The 25,033-nt window shown below is 40.2% G+C and overlaps 5 protein-coding genes and 1 pseudogene across 13 annotated transcripts; 1 reads left to right on the top strand and 5 right to left on the bottom strand.

The window, feature by feature from the left end:
- Nucleotides 1-39: 39 nt before the first annotated feature.
- LOC129580724 (uncharacterized) lies at nucleotides 40-528 on the bottom strand. The gene has a single exon (XM_055471383.1). The coding sequence runs from the start codon at nucleotides 526-528 to the stop codon at nucleotides 40-42; it is 489 nt and encodes a 162-aa protein (XP_055327358.1).
- A 2,286-nt stretch (nucleotides 529-2,814) lies between these two features.
- On the bottom strand, nucleotides 2,815-4,810 carry LOC129602705 (synaptosomal-associated protein 23-like). 3 transcript variants are annotated; one of them, XM_055501812.1, is made up of 3 exons: nucleotides 4,466-4,810; nucleotides 4,085-4,128; nucleotides 2,815-3,923 (listed from the first exon to the last, which is right to left on the bottom strand). In XM_055501812.1, exon 3 carries the CDS (start codon nucleotides 3,859-3,861, stop codon nucleotides 3,097-3,099), a length of 765 nt encoding a protein of 254 aa, XP_055357787.1. In that variant the 5' UTR covers nucleotides 3,862-3,923; nucleotides 4,085-4,128; nucleotides 4,466-4,810; the 3' UTR covers nucleotides 2,815-3,096. The 3 variants fall into 3 exon arrangements, with proteins under 3 accessions (XP_055357787.1, XP_055357786.1, XP_055357785.1); XM_055501811.1 differs by lacking the exon at nucleotides 4,085-4,128; XM_055501810.1 differs by lacking the exon at nucleotides 4,466-4,810 and having other exon boundaries at nucleotides 4,085-4,452.
- Nucleotides 4,811-5,326: 516 nt separating this feature from the next.
- Nucleotides 5,327-10,964, top strand: LOC129600124 (uncharacterized). Of its 6 annotated transcripts, none has more exons than XR_008692026.1 (5): nucleotides 5,327-8,066; nucleotides 8,198-8,855; nucleotides 9,166-9,291; nucleotides 9,567-9,719; nucleotides 10,479-10,964. XR_008692026.1 is itself a non-coding variant. In XM_055498530.1 (5 exons), exons 3-5 carry the CDS (start codon nucleotides 9,204-9,206, stop codon nucleotides 10,727-10,729), a joined length of 492 nt encoding a protein of 163 aa, XP_055354505.1. In that variant the 5' UTR covers nucleotides 5,350-6,092; nucleotides 6,333-8,855; nucleotides 9,166-9,203; the 3' UTR covers nucleotides 10,730-10,962. The 6 variants fall into 6 exon arrangements, 4 of the variants coding, with proteins under 4 accessions (XP_055354505.1, XP_055354513.1, XP_055354522.1 ...); XR_008692029.1 differs by having other exon boundaries at nucleotides 5,328-8,066; nucleotides 8,256-8,855; XM_055498530.1 differs by having other exon boundaries at nucleotides 5,350-6,092; nucleotides 6,333-8,855; nucleotides 10,479-10,962.
- On the bottom strand, nucleotides 10,290-13,834 carry LOC129600107 (protein NEDD1-like). Of its 2 annotated transcripts, none has more exons than XM_055498519.1 (9): nucleotides 13,401-13,834; nucleotides 13,058-13,324; nucleotides 12,751-12,902; nucleotides 12,607-12,690; nucleotides 12,325-12,517; nucleotides 12,149-12,242; nucleotides 11,770-11,973; nucleotides 11,442-11,659; nucleotides 10,290-11,354 (listed from the first exon to the last, which is right to left on the bottom strand). In XM_055498519.1, exons 1-9 carry the CDS (start codon nucleotides 13,689-13,691, stop codon nucleotides 11,250-11,252), a joined length of 1,608 nt encoding a protein of 535 aa, XP_055354494.1. In that variant the 5' UTR covers nucleotides 13,692-13,834; the 3' UTR covers nucleotides 10,290-11,249. The 2 variants fall into 2 exon arrangements, with proteins under 2 accessions (XP_055354494.1, XP_055354486.1); XM_055498511.1 differs by having other exon boundaries at nucleotides 10,291-11,354; nucleotides 12,304-12,517.
- A 562-nt stretch (nucleotides 13,835-14,396) lies between these two features.
- On the bottom strand, nucleotides 14,397-20,791 carry LOC129580635 (V-type proton ATPase 116 kDa subunit a 1-like). The gene is made up of 20 exons (XM_055471250.1): nucleotides 20,468-20,791; nucleotides 20,246-20,324; nucleotides 19,871-19,968; nucleotides 19,307-19,435; nucleotides 18,971-19,174; nucleotides 18,801-18,883; nucleotides 18,428-18,521; nucleotides 18,053-18,265; nucleotides 17,711-17,861; nucleotides 17,410-17,549; nucleotides 16,708-16,847; nucleotides 16,429-16,612; nucleotides 16,276-16,313; nucleotides 15,979-16,216; nucleotides 15,816-15,908; nucleotides 15,647-15,724; nucleotides 15,134-15,248; nucleotides 14,898-15,032; nucleotides 14,783-14,819; nucleotides 14,397-14,716 (listed from the first exon to the last, which is right to left on the bottom strand). The coding sequence occupies exons 1-20, from the start codon at nucleotides 20,582-20,584 to the stop codon at nucleotides 14,611-14,613; spliced, it is 2,472 nt and encodes an 823-aa protein (XP_055327225.1). The 5' UTR covers nucleotides 20,585-20,791; the 3' UTR covers nucleotides 14,397-14,610.
- Nucleotides 20,792-21,702: 911 nt separating this feature from the next.
- On the bottom strand, nucleotides 21,703-24,391 carry LOC129602634 (zinc metalloproteinase nas-7-like; annotated as a pseudogene).
- Nucleotides 24,392-25,033: the final 642 nt, after the last annotated feature.

Genomic DNA, 25,033 nt, shown 5'->3' on the forward strand with positions numbered 1-25,033 from the left:
TCTTGCTAAGATCAGTTAGGATGGACGGCTTATCTGGAATCAGTAACGGTAAGCGAATTGAGGAGCGAACGGATGCTGGAAGGGGAATCCCATGCCTGGACCTTGCATCTGCGGTCCGAATTGTTGCCACATGGCAGCCATGGGGTCCGGGTTCATTTGTGGACGGGCTTGATTGGCCGCTCCCTTATCGGCTCCCTGTTGGCGTGCCGGTTTATTGCGGGCCTTATCAAGGTCAGATGGGTGGGGCTGCTGCATGGGTTGTGGGAAAGGCATTCCACCGGCGCCGGGCATGGGCATACCAAACATGAACGGCTGATTCATGGGAAAGCCAGCGGGCTGATTCATGCGAAAGCCAGCGGGCTGTTCTTGCTTGGCCATGTGGCTCTGTTTAGCTTCGGCCTGGACCGGAAGGGGATGGGCGGCGGCAGCCATTTGCTGTTGGGGCAGCGCTTTCATTTCGGTTTTCTGCGCATCTTCGGAGAAGATCGCTGGGATGAGGGTGACGAGTAGCACAACGATGGTCTTCATCTTTGGTGGCAGTTACAACTAATTACAATTTATTACAGTACAGCCTGCCTCTTTGTACAAAAATATTTTTCAAGAAAAAAATTTCTGCGGAGTCCTTTGATTACTGACAATCGTCTCTGCATTAAGTACATCTACGCGTTTCCAGTCAAAGATGTTGCCAAGCTATAATTATGTTGGTTGAAACATTACTAAACTTTTGATATAACAAAATATCTAGAGTAAGTTGATTAATTACTGTATACTTAAAATTTAGTATTCTATGTACTTACATATTTTATGTCCGCCCTATAAGTCAAAGTATTGTATGCCACAAGATAACAACATTCCAATTCAGTATAATTTACGAATTTTTGAATCTTTTATTAAGAAACTTTGGGCAAAACGTAATCGTACTTCTGTTTCCTATGTGAAGTAACTGTCAATATCTGTATTAACTGATGTTTGTAGTCTACTGTCCGCCTCAAAAACACCGCATAAAAATATTTGTATAGTGACGTTAAAATAATCCAGTCCTTGCGTACCTAACTATAGTTTACAATAAATACTACGTACAATATCCGAAATCTTGTATCTATTATCTGTACATAATCAAGTACATTAAATCCGTACACTAGATTTCCGCACTTAACTTTATCTTTTTCTCTTATTCCTCACACATCTTACGTTTTTGGGCGCTACCTTTTATTCGGTAAACTTCCTTTGAAACTGTACTTCTTCTGCCCTTTATGGAAAAGACCCAGCGACAAGTTCTTACACGGGAAGAGAACCGCGAAACTGGGTCGAAAATTCGTTCAAAACCCTGTGAAGAAAAACCGGCACATGGGTGCCGAGAGTAAAAAATAAAAGGTCATGCACGCAAATAAAGGTAATGCCAAATGGCAGTGTACGGAGCCAAAAGTAGCACTCGAAAAGGTAGTGCACCAAATGAAAGGAAGCGCAAAAAGGTAGTGACCCAAGCTGAACAAGTTCGTTCACTGTATGTCTAAAAAGTAAAACGCCGGTAAAAGTAAGAGTATTCCTGCAACTACAAAATGCCAATACATTTTACTAATACAGTAATAATACGATATTACGAAAAATTTAGTGCGAATCGTCAACGTTAACACACACATTTTTATTGCACACGTAACACATCATTCAATACAGAAAGTCGAACCGCACGTGCTCGATATGGCAAACGCGAAGTGTGGGAGGATTCTAGAATATCCTTCAATTTTTAAGTAACACAGCTGGTGCCAGGCGCACGGTCAAAATTTGACCCCCGGAAATCATTGCCGACAGGGATGAAGAGTAGGTATATTATATTGTTTGGCGCTCGTTTTACGTCAATTGCAACAGCGTGTGACACGTTTTTGGGCAAAAAAGTAAATACATACCAAAAAATTATCTCGACACCTCGGGTTGAAGTAAATGCGGGACTTCGGAAATTGCCGGCTTTTATTTCCAAGTCAAAGCGCTAGGAATGCCTAACAAAAACACTCGCGTAGAAGTCGGGCGAACGGTGTGACCTTTGCCCGTACGTGAAGGACACTCACTACGGAGTGGGGAAGGCTTACAGGAGGGGCAGGACCGCTAGGGTAGGAGATTGTAACCACCTCCCGTGTATAAGGACGCTCGAAGAGATCCGTCACTGTTAAGCTATTGGCCAAATTAAGAAGAATACTTGAATCCAGAAAAACACTGTCCTGGAAGACTGGTTTCATCCACTAGCTGGCAGTAGAGATGTTTGGGACATCGGCCTTCGTTGAGATGAGGATTCGCTTTGCTGGAAGGAAAAATTCGGGAAGTGATCCCCAGGCATCGGTCCACGACTTCCTACGGAAGCGGTTAAGTATATCCAGTTGTTAAAAGAAAAAGCAGCCGTGATTTTGAAAGCAATGAATGCGCGTACGCAATATGCGCGACGGAAGAGTATCTACGTATATAAGCCACACTGATAATTCTGCTTGTTTGTTGTTATTAGTTTATCGTCAAATTCCAAATCACTTAATTATTGCAATATATTATCTTGCTGTCCCCCAAAAAATATTTACATCTAAATCTATAATACGAGTTACGTTCTCCTATATGTTCGGCGTATAACCATTATTAACCACTAATTAAAGCACTCCCGTCGTAAAACTACTGTAATTGTTTATTGTATTAAGTACTGTACATATGCTAATCTACCTACGGTCCACGGACTCCTACGCAGCAGCAGCGGCCAGCGTACAGGATAGGATAACTACTACTGTATAACACATGATAACTACTATAATACATTTCCATCTGCACCTGCATGACGCATCCTGTAGGGCATTTCACATTCATTTTTATGACAACATGAGCAGGAAATCAGAGCTATCAACAGTTAGGAAAATGTCTAATATTTTAAAAGTTTCAAAGCCTCAATGCAAACTTTGAGCATCTCTCACACAGAAGAAGCAGAAAACCGAACATTACGATCAAAAGTAATCGAGATACACAGGGCCATATAGTTCGTATTAGGAATCATAAGGCACGAAAATGGAAGAAAATGGAAATCAATGCAACTTAGACGAATATCAATTTATTACAAACTATCGTCACCTAAGCTTTTCGCAGAATATCATTAGCCCGCGTATTGGCCGCATTAACTCGATCATCCGTCACAATGGCCTTGGTGTTCAATCGATCGAGCTGCTGATTCTGACGCCCGATCTCCCGTCCCATATCCTGTCCCATGGCCTTCAATCCCGTCAACATCCCGCCCACCGCGTGCAGATTGTCATCCATCTCATCCTCCCGTGCATCGTTGGTAATGCGCTGAATGTATTGTTGCCGTTCCTGGCCCTGGAAGCGGGCGTTCTCCACTCCGCTCGGCTGGTCTGTTCGCACAGCCTCCACATCGCCGCGACTACGATTCTCCTCGAAACCCCGTTTATAATTAGTGGATTTTTCGAAATTCTTCCGTCGACGCCAGGGACAGACACACAAACCGCAGCATTTCTCCATCTGCTGCATGTTGCGCTCGGCCTCACGCATATCCTGGTTCATCTGGTCCATGTTGTCCTCCACGCGATCCAACTGTTCGCCTTGACGATACAGATTCTCCATGGTCTTGGCGCCAGCTTCTTGGGATTCCTCCATCATGCGCACCATGCGCCGTGTGGAGTCCAGCGACTGGTCGGTGGTGCGATTGATCTGCAGATTTACCTGCTCCAGCTCGGACTGGGGGTTGGCGTGGGCGGCCGTGTAGCTGGGATTGTTGATGCCACGTTGGTTGGGCGCTGGACCGAGCAGTTCGCGACGACTGTCAGGCAGACCACCCCGTGGATTATCGTTCAAGGGCGAGAATCCTGCGCGATTGGCCATTTCTGGGTTTCCGTAATGTTAATGAATGTAACGGGATGCACGGGTTGCAGGCGGATGAAATTCTGAGGAAAAATCAGCAAGTCAGAGTCAAGCAGAGCACAGTGCCAGGAATGCGCGACACGATACGACAATAATGATAGGTGTAAATTCTGTAATAACACTCACTCACACCTGCGCGACAGATTGCGCAGTACCTTACACCAGCGATCACGAGTGAACTCACTTTTTGACAATTCAAACAATAATTCAAGATAATGATTCTGGATACTACAGGATTACGAAGATAATTCAAAATTAAGGAGTAACCTTGTACATATACTTGTACTGAAAATAATTACAAGTTAGAATATTAGACAACATTAGACAAGAGTCTAGACTTTGAAGTTCAAAACACTAAGTACAGTGAAACTTCTCTACAACATACACCCTCCGTTCCAGGCTTTCTGAATGTTACAGAGGGGTGTATGTTATACAGAAGCACTGCCCCCAGGGGCACTGCCCTTAGGGGCTCAGGGGCCCAGCCCCCGGGGTGTTACTTCACCAAAAAAATTAACAAAATATCAGAGTATGGACATTATTCGGTCTGAATGTTGGTTTTGCTGACCTTTTGTATGCTTGGAGTTGGAAGATCCGGTACTAAACAGAATAAAAACAGAAGCCGGAACCTTCTTTTAAAGACACCGAAATGATTTTTTTCACCAGCCTGGCCAACCGTATGTTACGCAGGGGTTGCAAAAGATGGTATTAAACACTGTTACCGGTTCCATAAAAGGTGTATGTTATAGCTGTAAAGGGGTGAATGTTATACAGAGAACTACCCCTGTGTTATAGTCTACCGGACGGTTTGGTTCCGAGCCTCATGCATGCAGTAAAGGGGTGAATGTTATAGGAAGGTGAATGTTAAGAGGAGTTTCACTGTACTAGTGACTGCGAATTGACAATGAGTAGAAAACAATAAACCATGAATTTCGCATATTATATACCGTATACTAAGTACGCAAGCTCAGTTTATCATTGAATACGACATTCAAAGTGCAGAGATGAGATAGTATTTTCATTGATTTTTATGATAGTATTTTCATTGATCGTTTAATCTAATATTTTATGGAATGGTGCGTTCATAATTACTGGCCTAGAGTAGAAGTCGTCATTTGGCACAGGTTACCGATTATAAATTGAAAGGTAGTGACATACTGGCAAATTTGATACCGGTAACTGTCGTAGTATTCACCACAACAGTGTGATATAAACAGTGATGATCTGTACAACAAATACAAGTACCGTACGAGTAGTTTTACGTTAATTGCAGTGACTGCTGTCCAAAGTGTATTACAGTATTTACTTTACCGTTGTATCGTTACTAGTGTGCTCTGTTGCTGACCTGAATTATTGTTATCCGCGCAACATTAAGTACCCGTACATAACTATTGTTTGGGCCTTTATCTGCATGTTGCGGTCAAATATTTATTTTGTCTTCGTGTAAAACGACAGATTATGAAGTCGCAAACAAATTCAGCGAGCAATAATGAGTTTAGGATAAAGTTAATTGGTCAAGAAAAGATAAGCCTTAACAGCTACAAAGTCCATCACAGAAAACCGAATGACACGGCGCAATATAAGGAAATATAAATGAGCAAAACCCAATAATTTTATTTATGTATGTTTGATAAGGGAAATAAATTCTTCACGGGTCTTTGGATCATCACGGAAGTTACCAAGAACCGAGCTGGTAATTGTTTTGGCTCCCGGCTTTTGAACTCCGCGCATAACCATGCACATGTGCCTGCAATACAAAAGGAGTACTTTTATTAATCTTGCTCTTGATGTGAAAATGGGTTTATTTATACTACTGTATTCAAACTAATTATACCAGTACGAAGGGAAACTTACGCTGCCTCCATAACCACAGCCACGCCGGCAGGATTAAGTGCTTCTTGGATGGCGGTGGCAATCTGCTTAGTCAGACGCTCCTGAACTTGCAGACGGCGACTGAAGACTTCGACAATGCGGGCGATCTTGCTCAGTCCCAGCACGTGATTTTTGGGAAGATATCCCACATGGACCTTGCCCATGAATGGCACCAAATGGTGCTCACACATGGAAAAGACATCGATGTCTTTGACAATGACCATTTCCTGATGGTTTTCAGCGAAAATGGCATCGTTGAGGATATCTGCCGACAAAAAATACTTGTACTCGTAACTGTGACAGGCTTATCTCCACTGGCGATTGTAGGTAACCTTTCGGTGAATTGAGTGCCGTTTAAATATAATTTGTGCTCCGCATATTATTGGTATCCAGCTTATGTGAGCATTAATCTTGTACGAGTATAAGCAGAAACAACAAAATTGCTCTGTTGTAGTGCAAAATAATAAGAGTGACCCTACTGCAGCCCTCGGCAAAAAGTGCCAGTGGTGTACTAAATCGTAGAGTGTTTTCTTTATTCTAATATCAGGTTTTCTTTATTTTAGGTTACCGCTGTTAATTTTGGTAAAGGTAGCTTTGATAAATTTATGTACGGCTAGTGACGGATTTTATTCGTACATTTGTGGACCCAAGTAATTTGACAAGCTTACCAGAAACTTTCTCCTCATAACCTTTGGTGAAGAAAAGGAAGGCCTTAGCGGCACGATCAGGCGTCTTAAGTAAACCCTCGCGGTCAGGATTTTCACCAATGGAAGTTAGGAGAGCGCGATAGCTGGCAGCCATCTGCGGCATAGCCGGCTCGCGGATCATGGGGCTCAGCAAATCAGTCTCACCATCGTCACCATGTGCCCCAATCTTCTCCATGGCGTTAAGCTTGTCGTCCAGTGATTTGCTGGGGCTGAGATTCTTGGCATCTGCCTTGTCTTTACCGCTGAACAGTTGGGCCATGGTATTGAACATATAATGATATGCAATTCAAAAGTGCAAGTCCAACTGCTGCTAACAAGTCAGGTGTCTGAGTGTTGGGAGCGCTGCAGAACCTGTGAAAATGGCGGTTTATATATGCTTTTTTCTGTACTTTCAGCGCCATTTTGTTATCAAGCACTCCAAAGTAATTCTCTTGTTCAACTAACAATATCTAGGCGCTTTGGCACCGGTTCGCACATCCATAAATTTTTCAACATAATGTTCGTGACCTTTAGTACAGCGGCGAGTGTAAGGAACAATGCGCTCGAACAGATATCACCAGACAGGTACTAAGAAAATACTCGTGGAGATTATCATTAATTGCTTTAATCACAGCATACTCCACCACATACTCCGTCCATCGAAAATTCTATCTTTGTCGCCAGCCGATAAACAAAACCGCCGATAATAATGCTTGCACGTTCCAATTCAAAACTGAGAAAAGTATAGCTGGCGCAGATTTTGCATGTTAAAAATGTTTTAAGCTTTTTCCAGACTAATTTTTAGTTTTTACACAGCGTTCAACAAAGCGAAAGTTAATACTTGTAAAAAGCTACACACCCATATTAATCCATATAACTCGAATTAACTTAAAATTTACGAAATTTCACACAGTGTTTTAAATTTTTTCTTATTTCTACAAGATCATGCAAAAGCGCCAATTTGCGTTCTATAACGATGAATTCGGTTCTGCTTTTTGTACAAATACAGTTAGTACAGCAAGAATATTGAGATGCCCCATTTACTTCAAAGAGACTCTGTTTACGGCTGCCTTTTTACATGAACAAAAATCTTCAAGCCCTTTAGGGTACCATTGGCTGCTGTACATTATTTATCGTTTATGCAGATTATGTTTTTTTTGCAAAAAATACGTATAGGAGAACATAAACAATTACCATCTGTTTATAATTTCTCTGCTGGTAGGTATTTGTTACATTTTTCAGGATTGACAGCAGTGTTAGTGAGACCAACGAGCCTCGGTGCTTACAATAAAATTTTGCATCTCAAAGCCATTTGATTCAATAAATGAAATATTCAAGGTTCTTTTGGTGCAACCGTGCAGAGTACGATTATTGCAGATACTACTTATGGTCAGAGTGTAAGTATGTGTAGTTGTACATGTTTGGCTAATTTCCGTTATGCGGTGAGTGTACAACACTGTGCAATAATCTGCATCACGAGAGTTACATAACATCTTTTATTCATAAAATGCTCTTCAAGGTCTGTCATATAAAGACGCAGAAGTATTCCTTGATCATGCGGCAGAAATCCGCGGGAAACAGTAAGGCTGGCGTTGGATCTGTTTACATACGGTATATTTAAAGTTTATTCACATAACAAACGGGGTGCAGCTGTTCGTGACAAGGAACATCCTCGTGATATTTTTCTTGAAAATTTAAATAAGAAAATTAGCCATTAATGTTTATGTGACCGTGATTTACAGCCACCGTGACGAGAAGAGCAGAATGGTTCAACAACATTGATCGGCTCTTTAATTCCAGACAATACCCGGAAGCACCGCTTCTAGCTTTGCGTCATTCGCAACATGAGCAGCCGCATCGCCTTATAATTAGGGCTGCGGTTAATTTCGCCATATTTTAATTTGGATCAATTTGGTTGCGCACCAGCGGAGCGCAGCTGTGATTTGGTTATTATGCGGTACATGTCTGACTATAGAAAAAAACCGGTTCGATAAGACATCGTGGTTGGATTGATGTCCCTCGCGCGATGCTGGAAAAAAGTTCAAAAATCACTCACCTTGAACTCCAGGCATCGGGCCACCTGTGAAAAACTCGGCACAGCGTCCATCACTGGAGAACGGAGTTTTACCTATTACTGAGCCAGTCTGCGTGCACTTAAATTTTAAATGTGCACCACTGTGTCAATGATACCGGCGACACTTCAAATTTTCGAAAACACCGGTGCCGCTTTCTATTTGTAGCGATGGGATACGACGAGCACATCCGGTACCGCTTATAATTAAACTGTTGATCAGCGATTGCCGTCATCTTTTACACTGGAGCGCAGCTGTCCGCCACTAACAAGAACCTTCCGATATATCCTTTTTTTAGAGTTCTTGCTGGTTTTTCCACTGATAGTTGGTAAGAATTTGAAGCCATCTGTTGAAGCATACTTCACCTTTTAAACGATGACCTTAACAGCAATGACTTTTTAACGTGTTATACTTATACCATTACTTTTTGTTATTAAATTTAACGGTGCTGCTGCTTAGATTAATTATTATCGCTGCATACATGTTTAGAGGGTAAATATGATAACTATATTAAAGGTCAATCAGTTTGTAAAGTACAGCTGTACTTATAAAGTATCGGTACCGGTGTCTGCGTTTGCTATGCACGATAATTTCTCAGCCTATCAAATCAATTTTCTATATTGTAAGTTTTTGTTTAGATCTTCCCGAAACTGGCATCTACGATTGAGTGGGTACAATGATCGCAAAACTCATACTGTATTTGACGATCTCGTTTACTTGGGAGCTGTGCTTTGCCAACGGGATTAAATATCCCTGGCTGACTCGTAAGTGATAAATAATTCTTGCATTTTCGTTACAAGTGAAGAAAAGTACAGTAAACAACGAGTAAATAAATTCTGAATATTAGCTCGCAGATATGCAACATCCTCTTCTCTCTTGATTTACCGGTATAAGAAGGTTCCCTTATGATGTGTAGATTTACGGATTTAACAAGCTCTCGTTCGTTAATTATATTATTATTCGTATTAATGGTGCTTAGAATATTTGCATTCCGTTTCTGATATGACGTAGTAGAGTACTGTATACAATTAATTTACAGAAAAGCCCAACTTGCGTCAAGAATCGGATAAACTGATTTCTGGCTTTAATGGGCTGTATACGGACATTGACGCCCAAAACGAGTTTCCCGAAGTCACCGATGACAACGTCGGCTTGAACGAAGTGCCAAAAATTAATTATCCATTTGCCATGAGTAAGTCCTTATTGTGCATAATAATTATAAATAAAATGAAGCATGATCCACGCGACAGTTTAATAAAATTCTTTAAAAATAATGAATAATAAAACTTAATATCTTTATTGAGACAGTTGAACAAATTTTTCTAATTCCGAACTGTAATTTCCAGCGCACAATTTGCGAATAACACGTTTTGTGCATCAACGCATTGTGCAAAGTACTGTGCTTTACCCGAAAAAATTATCCACGCCTGTAAATTATTCCTCTATTTAATCAATACTTTCGTTTTATTTTGTAGTTAGACTTTCTTGTGAATTGTCTCGAGATAAAACTGGTACACTGCCACTAATATGGATTGTTCTAAGTAAATAAAAATAATTAGCCTAGACTTACTGTAAATACCGCTCGTGCGACTTCGAGTACAGTACTTATTACCCACCTCATACGTATGACAGAACACTTGTTAAACCTCTGCCTATGGATACGGTAGGAAATTTAAAATACTGATTTTGAAAAATATTATTGCACTGTACAACTCATTGTAAAAAGTATGGTTGTTTACATTTGGCATTTTTCCGACTAACACGTTTTCAGTCGTACTATCTCCGATACCGCAATAAGCTTCGCATCGCAATCAGTAAGTTTTAGCGAAGCAATGAAAATGACAGTAATGAAAGGACCCAAATGCAGATTCGACATTTCGCTTAAAAAATCAAAAATTATAAAAAATACCAGCTTAATGTGATAGAATGTATGTCAGTGTCACGCTTATAGTGAAATACTGGGCACTCCTGAATCAGAAGATGAACCGGGACGCCATCCAGCCGGTCATAAAGCGAATTCCTTTTCACCATGAAAACAGTTTCGCACCGGACAGCGAATCCGATGGCTCTGATGACTTATTCGTCGAACTCGGGGAACCGGCGTACCAACCAGATCCCCCGGTTTTGGATCGGAATGTTCTGGAAACCTTCAGAAAGCTTAAAGGAACTCGTCCAGAAACACCTAAGGCCGATTCTAATTAACCGTCTCCAGCTAGACCTGGCAGTAAAGCTGATTAGTCAATAACTGTATTCGAAATAACTGACAAGCAAATCTTTCGTGAAAAAAAGATTACTTAAGTTACAAGAAGCTCTTTACATGAAGGTCATTTTCATGGTAAAATAGACATTATTAGAGAAACACGAGCATGTTATTGCGAATAACATTCTAATAATTAGATTGAAGTAGAATTAAAGTGGCAGTACAGATTCCTCCCCAGAGCTGGACAATTCACATTATGAGCGCCAATATGCAGTCCAATGCACTCGTAGTTTCCTCGTACTTTGTATATTGTATTTCTTACCGGGAAAACTCATACAAGGAAACTAGTCAAAACTGTAAAAAGCAATAGCATATACGATAATACTATTAAAAAAGGGTGTACAAATGAGAATCATTGAATCAGAACAGACGTTGGAGGTTCACGGAAGCAAGAAACAAAAATAAATTACAAAACGCAGTTTTTATCAAGCTATCGGAAAATCACTAACGCTATGCACTACATTAAAGGTATGGCAGGCGTTTTCGAATTGCAGTCAGCTCGTTAAAAATCAACTCCAATAAGGCTGTGTTGTGTGCGGTATCTTCCTGTAACTTTCCGATCTTTTTCTACAAAATTCATCTGATTTGTTAAGTATGGAGCTACGAACTCACGGTACGGTACGGTGACTAAACTATTCGGTTCGCTCTTCCTACCTCGGCCTCTATAAGTCGTTCGCAATTTTCGTGTTCATAATCATAAATCATATCACGAATGTCCAATACCGCTACACGATGTTCCATGGCGGCACTGTCCAGTTTCGTGGCCAAATTCTGCAACTGATCTGCAAAATTCGAATCACGCTCGCTGTCCGAGGGCTTGCTGCCCGTCAAAGTATCGGCCGGTTCAACAATCGGAGAGCTTGCATTGTTTTCTATAATCGTACACAACATTAAGAATTTTTCCATTTCAGTCGTGCACTTGAGACGAAACAAAATACTTATACGTCACAGAAAGTGGAAATGTCTACTTTTACAAACGTACCAAGGTTATTGCGCACGGTAATATTTGGTGACAACGTCATGACTGGCAGCGTTTGGGAGGCAACCCCCTCTGACAACTCTTTTGGCTGGATACGTTGAACAGTAGCGAAAGGTGCCGATAGAGAGATGGAAGCTGTTTCTACCGAAGGTTTGCTAGAATGCACACGTCCTGCATTTCGCGAGATTGCATCTTTCACTTCTGGGTCTACAAAATAAATCGAAAAGGGAAATTACGATAATATCGTCACGATCTAAGAAATTAATCATAGCTGGAACAAAACTCCAGAAAAATTGCGCGTAAAAATTTTAATTTTTCAGGAATTCACGCTATTCCCGAAAATAAAGTAAGATCTTCGATGACTGGTAAATGCACAGCTTACTGGATCCACGTTTTCCTTGACGCAGATCCGTGACCGGCAACGAGACTTTTGGTGTCACTTGATTTCCATTGGCTCGAAGGCCTGTATGTCGATCCTGCCAATTGAACAGGATAAAAGATACTTTAAGTTTTCAACGTAGCAGAAGGTTTCATTACAGTTCCCAATGCAGGATTGACCTTCGCTTGCGGCTGCACAGCTAGCGCCACCACAGGCACGTTGTGCTCCATAAACATCCGCTGCGGCGATGGGTCTTTTGTGAGATTGTACAGCAGGATCTTTCCCGTGGACGTACCGCAAAGAATTTCATTCCCCGTTGGAAGGAACAGAATACTGTACAGCGAGCAGTCCGACATGATTTTGTTGAGTATTCTGCAAAATAAAAACAATTACAGTACACTTTAAAGCAAAATCCAAGTAAAGCCTCGTTCATCCTTGTTTAACAGAAAATAAAAATTTACTTTTTCTGTCCAATGTGAAAAATAATAATCTGGTTATCCATGCCAACAGATGCAGCAAGGTTCGGATTAGTGTGGGAGAAGGCACTAAAATGTGGAAAATTAGTGGTGTTGTAAAATTATAGAAGTCGAGTTGCGCATCAGTACATATCGTTGCAAGCAGCCAGATGGGTAGAAATGCTTTCGAACGGGTACGAAAACTCTTTTTTAATCGTATCCAAAAAAGTAATCGCTCCGCTTTCGTGCCCACAAATCAAGGTGCGCAGATCAATTGGGAATGGTTGCAAAACCAGAACTGCCTGCAAAAATAAAAAAAAATAGGTAAAAACTGACGCGACAAGCAATGCAATTGGTCTGGATAGTGTACAAACGTATTTGTTTGAACTAAAAATTATCTGAACATGAGCTAAAAATAGGAATAAACTTAGGGCGTGTGCATTACACAATCACGAACCTTCGATTGTCCTTTGATTTTTGTTAAGCTCGACTGCTCGATTTTCGTCGATCGAAACCACAGGTCACCTTCCGCATCCGCAATGATGAGAGCAGTATCATCCGCATTGAAAAGAATACTTTTAATTTCGCTTCCTATGGTGCTTGCAGGAAGCGTAGTAATTTTCGTGGTTTTTCGATCGAAGATCTGCACCAATCCTTCCTTGTTGGCGCCTGCCACAATCTGCCCATTGCCATTGCCAAATGCCACCAGGGTTCGCGAAATACGCTGTAATGGATGCAGAGCTACGTTTTGCAATTGTCTCAGACTCTCAATGCGTTGCAGGTCGTCAAAAGACACATACTTTGGATGAGGAAGAATCACGCGATCCACTGCTAACAGATTTATCACTTTCAGCAGCAAAAATCTCAACGGGAGCACCGATGCCTCCGTTGCGAGTAACACTCAGCAAGTAAATTTTAGCGACATCGCTGCCTTTCCGAAAGCCAACGACGGCGATGCAGTCTCCCTTTGGTGACCAGATGGCTCGAACAACAGATACAAAATCCGTGGACGATGTGGACGGGATGACGCTGATCTTCTCAGCGTCCCACACTTTCAAGCTGTCTCCAGCGGACAAGAAGTACGCAGCCATACTGCTGTACACCAACAACGTACTGGAGCAGTTTTCTAAACTGAACACTTAATGGCAATAATTAATAGCATCAATTATTAAAAACGCGACTTCAGTCACTTCAGACAAGAAAAAGAGAAAAACTCTCGAAGATCCAACCACAAATTACAAATAATTCGAACGATTGACAACTTGAAAAACGCAAACACAGGAACAAATGAATAGCGCCATGTAATGGGAGTGCAGGGATTCTTTGCGCTTGCGCTGTAATAGGGTTGCTGGAAGTCCTAGGTCACGCATGGGCCATGGCCATCTGCCTGCTGGTGATTAAAATCGTAAAATTATAACAATTGTACTTTCACTCTTTCCCTAGTTTCCCAAGAAAGCGCTTCTTCTGGCAGGCTTTCGTAAAATTTATTTCCTTTATATTCTCATGGTGTCTATTACGAGAATTGTGAAGCGCTTTGCTGAGGCATTCGCTATCAAAAAAGCGAATTTCCGTCATATTATTTCGCAGTTACGCACCAGTTCGAGTTCGACAGGATCGACGCTGGACACACACTGCTTTCTTTCCCAAATTCCCACGTATCGAAATGAATTACGGGAATCTCGCGGACTGTTTCCGCTTCCCGCTATCTTATGTATCAGTGGTCTACTTGTTCAGCATTTTAGAACAATTTCTACATTTTTTATCTTAAGTTTCAAGGAAGGCGCAAAATCCTCAATCAAGAATCATTTCCAATACCATCACATTTTATTAAAAACGATATTTTCGAAAGTTATCATCTGCTGATACTCGAGCAAGCAAACCCAGTTGAACATAGAAGTATAACAAATCAAGATCAGCCATAATTATATAAACAATCACAGAGTTTTTAAGGACGACCTACATTGTTTCTAACAAATCACAGATACATAACCACTGTAAAAACCCGACCGGCTATTCCGATCTTTCCGCAATCGCGTTCATAGCGTCGATCTTTTTGAAGTCAAACGGCTCAAAAGCGTACCCAGAACCACCATAAAATTTGTTTTGGAACTCCACCCTAGAAACAATACTCCAGTGTTAAGTATCAACAATAAACAATTTCAACATTGTTTTGAGAGTTTACCAATGCAAACGAAGAGCATGCAGGAATGCACTCATGCCTAATAAAGAAAACAAAACATAAAACACTTCACAATTCTATGAAAATTAAATAGGCTAAAACAATTTTCACTGCGTACCTTCCATGAACACCAGAATGCCGAGAGTGGCCGATGCCCACGCGGAAAACACGGCAAATACCAAAAACAACCCGGCAAAGTTATTAAACATGAAGGAATTTACGTACACCATAGTCCAAAGCACTTCCGACAATTCTAAAATATTCGGCATAAAATAAATATTGATTAAGCTTTAACAGTGCTGCAGTATTCGCACGATCGCGTATAAAAGGTTTACGGTTTACGTCACCACTCACGAGAATGTGCCAGACTTAGTGCCCATAACCGAAGATAAGATGCGGTGTTACTGATAACCCCCAAACAAAACTCGATGGTATGGATGGCTTGGTAGATCATAATATCAGAGAATGACTGCAAAAACATATTGGAGATTCGGAAGTGCACCCGGTACATTAGCACGTCCCGCCAGATTACAGAACGTCATTAACACCGGTTTCACCCTGACGGTGAATTAACCGTTAAACAGGCAAGATTACTAACTTTTCTGAATTTCGCAGCAAAAAATGAGATACTGCTACAAGTTAGTTAGCATGTACCGTACCGAGTTATTTTCGCACCATATTAAATTTTAAGTATTGTCATATCAAGAGGACAGGTTGCAGGCGAAGTAATAATACCGTATTATTTCTACTTAATTTTATAGCACCGGTGTAAAAACAATTTTGCAGTGTGGTAATTATTACCGCAAAAGAACCGGGCGGTACTTCTATCTATTTCAATTCCATGTGTCAGCAATTTTATCTGTTTACCTCACCACTGGCGTGGTCATCATGGCCGCCTGTGTTGGTCGTGGAATTATCATCATCCACATTTGTATACTGCGCCCGCTAATTGGAGAACAAAAAATGCTCATGTTCGATTTTCTTTTCATGGTCAACACATCTAACGGTAAGTTGAAAATATCGGCGGTACACTTACCGAGCTGCGAACCCGATTATAGATGGGTTTAATAAATAACATCCAGGGAATGCATAATACGGCAACTACCACCAGCGTTATTTGTACTTCTTTCTGCAGTTACAAACAACGTCCAGTTAGTGATTAATTTTAAATCACAGAAAGGATATTTCAAAAAGGGTACCTGATGAGGATAAAATGTGTACAATTTACATGTGCCATTGTTGGGATTTTCCTGACTATATTTCATCAAAAACATGTTGATCAGACCAATCAGTAGCTGCGGTGAGCAACTGGATACGCTGGCGTCGAAAATAATCCATTTGGTAAAAATTTGAGCCACCAGATAGCCAAACATGCACAATAAGAAGATCACTTGCGGAATAAATTCACAAATTATATTCAGCGGCTTTTTAAAATATCTGCAAATGACCAAAATCCATTAAATGACATTTCAAAGCGTGCCACAGCGGCAACTCACGTGTGATTGAAGGCGCTCAGACAAATTCCAAACATCATCTGCAAACGACAAAACGGAACTCGTTAATGATACTGACTTGGCACCACAGTAACAGAATCGACAACGGAATTGATAAGATGCTGATGATGGTACAACGATAAAATCTGGACACACCTGCATAACACCCAAAATGACGGACATCTTCATTTTGTAGGAATTGATGAAATTAATCTTGTTGCTAGCCATGGCCCACACTGGATCAATCCCGAACGGATACGGACCATTGTCATTAATGTAATCCGAAGAATTCGGGTTAAGCTGTATTGCAGGCTCTTGTCCTTCCGGATAGTCCGACATACTAAAACAAATCAAGCAAGCTTATATATCTGCAGCTGCCAGAATATAACTAATATTTATCGATAACGGTATATTGTGAATACGGCATCCATTTACTTGTAGTTCATTGCACTCCAGCGCGATCCAAAAATGTTCATGGATTTGCTGAAAATGTCGTTGTAAATAAATCCTGTGTAGATACTAAACAGACCCATCAGGAAAATGATATATCTTCCCCCAAACATGGTAAGAGCAATCTACAAATTAAAACATTTAATCATTTCGAAGGCTGCGGAGCAGGGAAAATGGCTACTTCATTAATTTTTACCGTAGGGAAAATAAACTACCTACTTATACAAATAAGCCGATGATTAAGGCACTTAAACACATTTTTTCTAGTTTATTAAAGTGTGTTAAATTCAGCTCCGTATAGTGTTCTGCATGTCTGTTTAAAGCCGATGAACGATGAACAAGCCAAGAGGATATTATGCACCGCTTTTACAAACGATTCTTCCAGGGCTCTTGCATTAAAAGATAAATTACCAAATTATAAATTTCAAGTAAACTACACATTTAATTTAAAACAAGTACTGTACTGCTACCCTGCACTTGTCCATTTATTTTGCAGTGCAGGCCCACGTACGTTGTATGAGCCCATTCACAATTCACATACACGGCCTGCAACTGCGTGCGAGAGTGCAGGCAGCTGACTGAACGTGAGCGGCTTTAGCTCTCACTCGCCTACAGTGCAGTAGACTCAAACCGTACAAAAGTCTGGACAAGTGAAGGGTAGCAGTACAGTAAATAAATTTTACTTACCTCGCCTAAACCTCTCCGGCTTTCTATCCATTTCTCCTTCCAAATCAGCACTGCTGCTAATGCTGCCATAATTGCTCCATGACCAGCATCGCCAAACATTACAGCAAAAAGAAACGGAAACGTAATGACTGTGAACGGTGCTACAAACAAAAATACAAAAGACTGAACTACAAACAGAATTTCCAATCAGAACTTGGATAAACATGTCACTGTGAAATATCAGCGTCAAAATGGTAAACAAGGGCTAGGGAATGAATGATTTACACATATGCTGAATGATTTACACATAACGATATAGTACCTGGATTAACTTCTCGATAGTTTGCCATCCCGTACGCATCGACAATCCCCTGAAAACCGGATGTAAACTTGTTCGTTTTGTGATACGTAGGCGGTGTGTCCTTTGTCGGAATCGGTGAAACAATGGACGGAACGTTACATTCGGCTTTTTCCTACCAGCAAATTTTTTATATCATTAGCGTATTTGTCTAGTTCACGGTGGCGTAATTGCGCTATTAGCAACATGCGAAAAGTGTACATGTCAAATACAAAGTAAGACTTCAACTGCGAACGCACATCACCATTAAAAGGAGTTGGCTACTGTAGTGCGTTAATAATAATTAAAAGAGATTTGGTAGCTTACCGTTCCAACTCCAAGAGCATAACGAATTCTGTCGAGTTCCTTAAGCGGACACCAGCCTTCTCCAACAAAACAGCGCTGCGTTATATCGATATTGAAATTGTTCATCAATGTGTAAACAGCTTTGATTTTCTGCAACTTCTTGCACCACAAATCAATATTTTTGGCTGACGCTGTCATGACCATCAGGCGATGTTGTTGAGTGTGTCCGATAAGCTACAATCATAATTACTGAAGCGTCGATTTCACTTTCGTTTACAATATAATGTTCTCAAATTTCAAGTAAACGAATGCAAAAAGTGCTGCGTCATTTTGCAGACGCAACATCATCCACTTTCGTGCGCCTATATGATTTTCAAAAACATTTTTAATTCCTACCGTTTTCAAGTCTTCGATACGGGTCATAACCTGAATCGCCATTTCACGCATTTCTGCACTGGTTTCCGGGCATGGAAAAATAGTTGCCTTGAAGCTACAACAGAACCGCAAACGTAAGTCAAAGCATTATTAAAGCGCAAGTAAGGAAGTGTGTCGTCAGTTTCGAAGCTAAATCATCAAAAGCACGGAACGCACAATATCAAATTATCAAAATATAAACAACATACTTTTACGAAAAAATCTGGTAGTAGACAGCACATGCTTAAGCCCTGGACATACGACATTCAAAATAATTACGATCTGATCTGGTAAGAATTCAGTTAGCACTTACTAACTCACTCGCACTGGCTGTTTAAATCGAAATGAAACTTACGCTTCACAGATCTTTTTTACTCGAACCTTCAATTGCTCTCCTTGGTAAAAAGCGAAAAAAGTTGATTTTCGTATTTCCGCTCCCTGATAGAAAAAATAATGCGAACTTAAATAAAACGAACACGTCGCAGGCTAATTTAACAGCGGAAAATACATGATCTATGTATCTACCGTGAGGGGATCTTCCAATGGAGTCTCAATATCATGGCACCGCACGAGCACAGTTCCTCGTGACAATCTCCAGATGAGCCGCTCGAAAGCTGGCACTTTCTGCTGTAGAATAGTTCCAGCCAGAAAGCTTATCTGCGCTTCGCGTTTAGCTCCCGGTATGGGCGCATCGAATTGTCCGCCCATGGCGTGCACTCCTAAATCATCCTAGAGAAAGAAACAGGCTTGTTTTTATGGTGCAGTGTACCGTGTGTATGAGTACTACTGAAGTTAAATGCAGCACAACATTTTATTATTTAGTCGCTGTCTTAGAGAAAACAAACAGTGGTGCGCATTTACTTGATCGAATATGGTTTGTGCACGGCGTAAAACGTGCTTCAGCTCGACAAGTTCCATCATATTCTTGCTCAGCGCTTCGTAGTTTCCGTTGACTTCCTTCAGTTCATGCTCCAGTTTATCCATTGTTCCCTATAAAATATGTATAAAAACATGCTTAGTCAAGTGCATTCAGCAGAACCGTTATAGACTATCCAGAAATATATCAAAAATTCGTATTTAGCGTTCTAAAAATGCAGTACAAGTATCCAGAACAAGACTGAATAGGGAGAGTTTGGATCCCAAATCGAAAAGCCCACTTAATGGCGTTCGCTTGTAAGGAAATTATGTATAAAGAAATACGTGTGGTGGTTTTAAATACGCAAATAACGAAAATTAATGCGCTGGAACAGTTAGGTTAAAAAAGACCGGATGATAATTGAATACCAACAAATTCCGTGTCATAGTGCACAACCACAGAAACGTACAGTGTAAAGGTGTATGCAAAATAAAATGGTTGGGATAAAATGCATTTTTCTCCAAAGCATTTTATCCATCTTGAAGAAAAATGCTTTATTATGTACATACCTCCAAATCGACCAACTCCCGTGGCAGCGGCGTTGCCGGATTCTCACCGACTCTTAAGATGGGAATTTCTTCGCGTTCGCATTCTTTTGTTAAGAAACCTGTTTCACATACGGCAAGTCAAGGTGAGTGTGCTCTCTGATAACACATATGTACACATATTACAACACAGAAAATATACGGCCATAATTTACTAATTTTTTATGAAAGCGTATCGTATAATACTTCTGTTATAAACAAAAAAAAATCAAAAAAATTTGATACACCTCATAATTCTGAAGCACTCTGGATATTACACTAACGTTCATCGGCTTGTCCCTTGAATGTTCAGCGATCACAAACATCAGCCGGAAAATGTTACCTACGGCAGTCACTTACGCAGTATCCTTTCCATTTCGTCACATCTTCGGATCTCGTTAACGAATTTACGTTGGAATGCATTGACATCTGCGTTTAACTGTGAATACAGTACCGGTTAATAAAATAAAGGTTTTTGTATTTCGAGAGTATGTAAAGTCAAAGAATAATAAACCCAAGCATGTTTATTACATGATTTATTAACATTGTCCGGCCATGCGAAGCCGAGAACACTTGACTTACATCTCGAAACTGGCAAACACCAAGCTCTCCAAGTTCAGCCACACAACAGTAAGCCGCCTCGGACTGAAGATAAAACTGACACAACACCATACGCTGGCTCCTGAATAAGGTTCCCATTTTCGCGCTGCGTTTTTTAATTGAAAAAAGGTAAATTCCGCTAAAAAACTAACGATCCAAATGGGCTTTCGACCTTGTTTGCCTCAGGAAGTGTGATCGAAACGGGCGTATCAGTCCGTTTAACTGCAGCGTACGCTAGTCGGCTGGCACGGCGCACATTTTTGCTGCGGTTATGGCCAGCCAATCACTTCAAGCTGGCTGATACAGCGTTTACACCGGTACGGTACACAGAAATAGCGAATATACAGTAACACCTAAATTTTTATCGCTTTTTCTTTTTGTGCAACATATGCTATGTTGGTCATAACTTGAGTGTTTGGCAGATATTGCGATTATCTTATCAGAAAAGTAGGACGGAATTTTATAAATTTTTTCACGTTCAAAGCTCGAATGCTGGTATTTTAACAATAATAATTTTATTATTACGCACTTCTACTTTATTAAGTTAAACCTTATTTAAACATTATTAAATTTTGATATAGTCTATCTTTGTAACGTTAATTAGGCTCAGAAGTAAACAGCTTAACTGTTTTCCAGAGCATGCAGTACACAGTACACTATATTGCACATAATATTACTGCTGTCCGAAACTACAAAATGTTAATTTTCACACAAATGCATTTATAAACTGTGCTGGGTTGTAAATTTGCAGTTGCCGACAACCTGGAGTTGAGCAGATATTGTATACTTTATCAGGAACTTACTATAGCTACTTACTACAGCTTACCTCACACTATAGTTTAAGTACTTCACTTTATGTATCTTTCGTGCATCTTCTCTTTCAAGTAATTCATTTCCTTACACGTGTGTCCAATTACAGTATCATCGTTATTCTTAACATTAGTACTACGCCTTTAATTTCAACCAACGTGTCGTACAATTAAAATGGGTGCGCTGCTGACTTGCATATACCGCCGGCATGCACTTGCTTCTGCTATGCAGTATCGTAGTAATACTCGTAGTAGATCACAATATTCCAGAGAAATTTTGTCGAACTTGATCAGAAACGTTTCCAGTTCATGGCGACAGGCTAGTGCGCATATAAGCGCATTTTCCGTGTTTACGTAATTGTAATCAAGCAAACATGCAGCTATACAAAGTTGCATTTATTGTCGGAATAACGAAACGGAAGTCTTTTTCAGGTTTTAGCTATGTACTGTATAATGCAAACAAGATCGAGCAAGTCATAGTCATCGAATGCGAGCTTTTGTCCTTGCAATCGCCCTTGTAATGTAAAAACTGTTGTAAACAATCTTCTTATTAAAAAGTGATTTTTGCGCTGCCACTAACGGCATTTATAAAGACTTTTAATTTTGGAAATATCTCCATCGCTGTAGGTTTTGTTGTTTCCCAGGACTTGATTGGCATTTTTCTTCGCCCGGATTGTCAGCTCGATTTGTTGATGGCCCAGGCACTGGAAGTGTAATGAGTGACCGACATAAGGTCGTACGGAAGATTAGTAACGGGATAATCTTCTGCCGTCAATTTGGTAAATTTTCGCTTGTTGCCTGTAATTTGTAGAAGATGTCAACAATTACGGTACGATTATGAATGCAAATATGATCTGACTTTTTTTCAAACATTGAAGTATACAAACTAAAACAAACACAGGATATCACGAGTTTCTTTTCACCTTCTGCAATGTTGTCCCAGTTGATTTGAATGTAGTTGTCGCGATCGGCGCGGTTATTCTCAAAAGTGAAACCTAGGGAAAACAATAGTCCTTGCTTACTTGTGATGAAATCTTAATAACAGAGTAACCATAATAATTATGTAAAACAAAATTACAGGGCGCTTGCGTACAATGATGATCGTTAAGTAATAGATCCCATAATGATGATATTCCCATAAAATACCAATTTGTAGTTATACTCTGCACTTGACAAAAATTTAAACTTAATAATACCTAAAACTCTCATAAAATTCCGAGCCAACGTTCCGCTTCCAAAGCACTCTGAAAAGCAATTAGTAAGTCACATAGTACAAATATATGGAAAGCACGTACACAAACGAAAGATGGTACAAAATATTACTAACATGGACCATTATTGTTAACCTGGTTATCTCCATATTTCGCTGGGATGCAACTGACACATTTCATTATCCATCCAAAGAATTTTCACTTACTTTTTACAGACAGCATGAGCGTGCTGACACCTTCCTGTTTTCCGATCATCGAAGAGCACCTGCATATGCAACATCGGCAGACATTAATGTGTCTGTATATATCGTTACCGGCAGATGGTAAAACGTTTACAGTACATTGTACTCATACCATTTGTTTCTTGCAAGACAATATTAGTTATTATTATGTTATGACAAAGCCAGTTTTGTCATCTCCGCCTTTCGGGAAAAGTGTTCCCGAATTATTCAGTTAATTTGGGAACACTTTTCACGTCAAGATCTTCAGAATAATTACGCACTTCAGTCCCGGAATAATGCTGACGTAACTGGTGTCTGTTCCTCTGGCTGCAACGAATCGGACGCATGTCTTTTGTGATATGGCGTTCATGCTGTTTTTCAGCTTGGTGACTTCATCAGCTGTAACTCGCAATACAAATATTTATGATAAGTAGTACGTGTTGCACTGGAGCATTAATATATGTCAAAGTGGAACAAAATGACAAAATTTAATGATTTTCGCAAGATTTTGCAAGGATAGATGTGTGCTTGTAGCCGAGCTGTATGTTAACAATACTGCAAAACCGGAATAAGAATGGGGATTTTGGTTGTCGTTGTTGTTTAATATTAACTTTTATTTATGTACGTGCAGAAAGACGACTAATGTTTGTGATCTGTAATGGCTAATACTGTTTCAAGAAGCTTACTTCGTAAAAATTTGCAATGCCTTGTTTAATTTTTATATGCGTGTACCAGTACAGCTGCATTAAAATATTTTTAATATGATTTTTTCAGGAAATGGAAATATTAACCACAAGATCTGATAAGGTGCACCAGCGATTAAGATCTCGTGTGTATAACACATGGCAATATTTGCTCCATTAATTATACTTTACGGTTTTTTGTCACAAATACTACACATGAAAAGTCTAGACGCAGTTTCTGATTTCTGTTATTTTTTAAAATGTTCTTAGTTAACCCGAGGCAAACCCGAGTGAACGAGCGCCGGAATCTCAATATTCATTAGTTTTATAACAATATATAAACTTTGATTACCTCCGAATGACGGGGAAATTTTGTACTTCACTTCTCCATTCGGCCACAAACGAAAAACACGCCGAGGTGGACCCGCACTGTCTTTTCCAGGGATTCCGCTGTCGATCCAACCCTTCCGGTTCTTGTAAGCATCGCAGGATGCAATTGTTAGATATGGTAACTGCCAAATTTACAGTTCCTTTATCGCTGGTTTGATTTACATTGCGCCCACCAGTAAATTGAAGAATCAAATAAACCCTTAAAATTAAGTGTTAAAAACCACTTACTACCTTACCGTCGGTGTCGTCGAAGACAGGTTGAGTGTTTCGCGATCCAGCCGCCAGTGTTTGGTGTTTCAAAGCAACAATGCCGGTCAATAACAACAGAACCAGCTGCGTTCGCATAGAGCCCATTTTTTAATGATTTTAAACGTATTTTCACTCTAAGAAACCTGACCAGGTGAGACACAGTATTTTGCGCTTGGTAAAGGGCGCAATAATATTTAACAGCAGCGACTGAGACGATGCGTAATTTTGGAAGCACCGCGTATACGGCCCTTTTCCTATTTCAAAGGTACACGTGCAATTGCATGGTGTGTGCCAAAGGATCGTGCAGTGTATTCCGGGAATGAAATTACTTACCAGAACAGGTTTGTTTGTTATTGTTTGGTTTACTAAAGAGAAGCTTCAGAATATGCATACATGTAGCCTGATTTGATGCCGGTGCGATCTAATCTCGGCTAGTGCTAGTAAAATCTGGAAAATCGTTTGGCGTACCACTGAGTAGACTTGCTGTTTTGGTGCCTGGATGAAACACTTGTAGTATCGATAACAATGTTCAAACTGGTAGCAGCTTGTAGTTTACTTGATGCAAGTGCGTTATGCTAAGAATGTTTAATACGCGTGTAATACAAAAAAGGAGCTATTTCTTCTTGTAATAAATAGTTCGTCACACGCACCGCGCCAGTAGGGTCTACATGCCGGGGCTGGAGAAATCCCAAAATTTAAAATCTTGTTTATTTAAGTAAGCGCAAAATTAGTTATTCTGACAATAGTTATTTAATTACCTGCTAAAAGAACCATCTTACACAATAAAGTAAATATTAAATTTGCTTAAGCGTTTAGATGCGCTTGAGTGCTTCCAAGCACGCTAATGCCGGTTTTACGCTAACGTATTTAATGCATTTACGACCAGCATTTATTTACGGAAATGGCGTAGAGGTATTCTATGCGAGCGTGGTATGTGCATTTAATCAAGCCATCTAGGTTCCATAAGAATAAATAAAACATCGAA

This window comes from Paramacrobiotus metropolitanus, unplaced genomic scaffold (assembly GCF_019649055.1).
Source record: "Paramacrobiotus metropolitanus isolate TYO unplaced genomic scaffold, Prichtersi_v1.0 Parri_scaffold0000004, whole genome shotgun sequence".
Lineage (NCBI taxonomy): Eukaryota > Metazoa > Tardigrada > Eutardigrada > Parachela > Macrobiotidae > Paramacrobiotus > Paramacrobiotus metropolitanus.

Bases quoted from the DNA above. Each gene is read 5' to 3' on its own strand.
- LOC129580724 (XM_055471383.1), bottom strand. From the start codon at position 528: ATGAAGACCATCGTTGTGCTACTCGTCACCCTCATCCCAGCGATCTTC.
- LOC129602705 (XM_055501811.1), bottom strand. From the start codon at position 3,861: ATGGCCAATCGCGCAGGATTCTCGCCCTTGAACGATAATCCACGGGGT.
- LOC129600124 (XM_055498530.1), top strand. From the start codon at position 9,204: ATGATCGCAAAACTCATACTGTATTTGACGATCTCGTTTACTTGGGAG. The intron at 9,292-9,566 runs GTAAGTGATAAA...ATTAATTTACAG, and splicing joins TAAATATCCCTGGCTGACTC to AAAAGCCCAACTTGCGTCAA. The intron at 9,720-10,478 runs GTAAGTCCTTAT...TCACGCTTATAG, and splicing joins TAATTATCCATTTGCCATGA to TGAAATACTGGGCACTCCTG.
- LOC129600107 (XM_055498511.1), bottom strand. From the start codon at position 13,691: ATGGCTGCGTACTTCTTGTCCGCTGGAGACAGCTTGAAAGTGTGGGAC. The intron at 12,903-13,057 runs GTTCGTGATTGT...TTATTTTTGCAG, and splicing joins AAATCAAAGGACAATCGAAG to GCAGTTCTGGTTTTGCAACC. The intron at 11,974-12,148 runs GTAAGCTGTGCA...TTTATTTTGTAG, and splicing joins TCAAGGAAAACGTGGATCCA to ACCCAGAAGTGAAAGATGCA.
- LOC129580635 (XM_055471250.1), bottom strand. From the start codon at position 20,584: ATGGGAACCTTATTCAGGAGCCAGCGTATGGTGTTGTGTCAGTTTTAT. The intron at 16,314-16,428 runs GTGTGTCCAGAT...TGTCGTTTGCAG, and splicing joins TCATTTTGGGTGTTATGCAG to ATGATGTTTGGAATTTGTCT. The intron at 15,909-15,978 runs GTACCCTTTTTG...TTGTAACTGCAG, and splicing joins ACACATTTTATCCTCATCAG to AAAGAAGTACAAATAACGCT.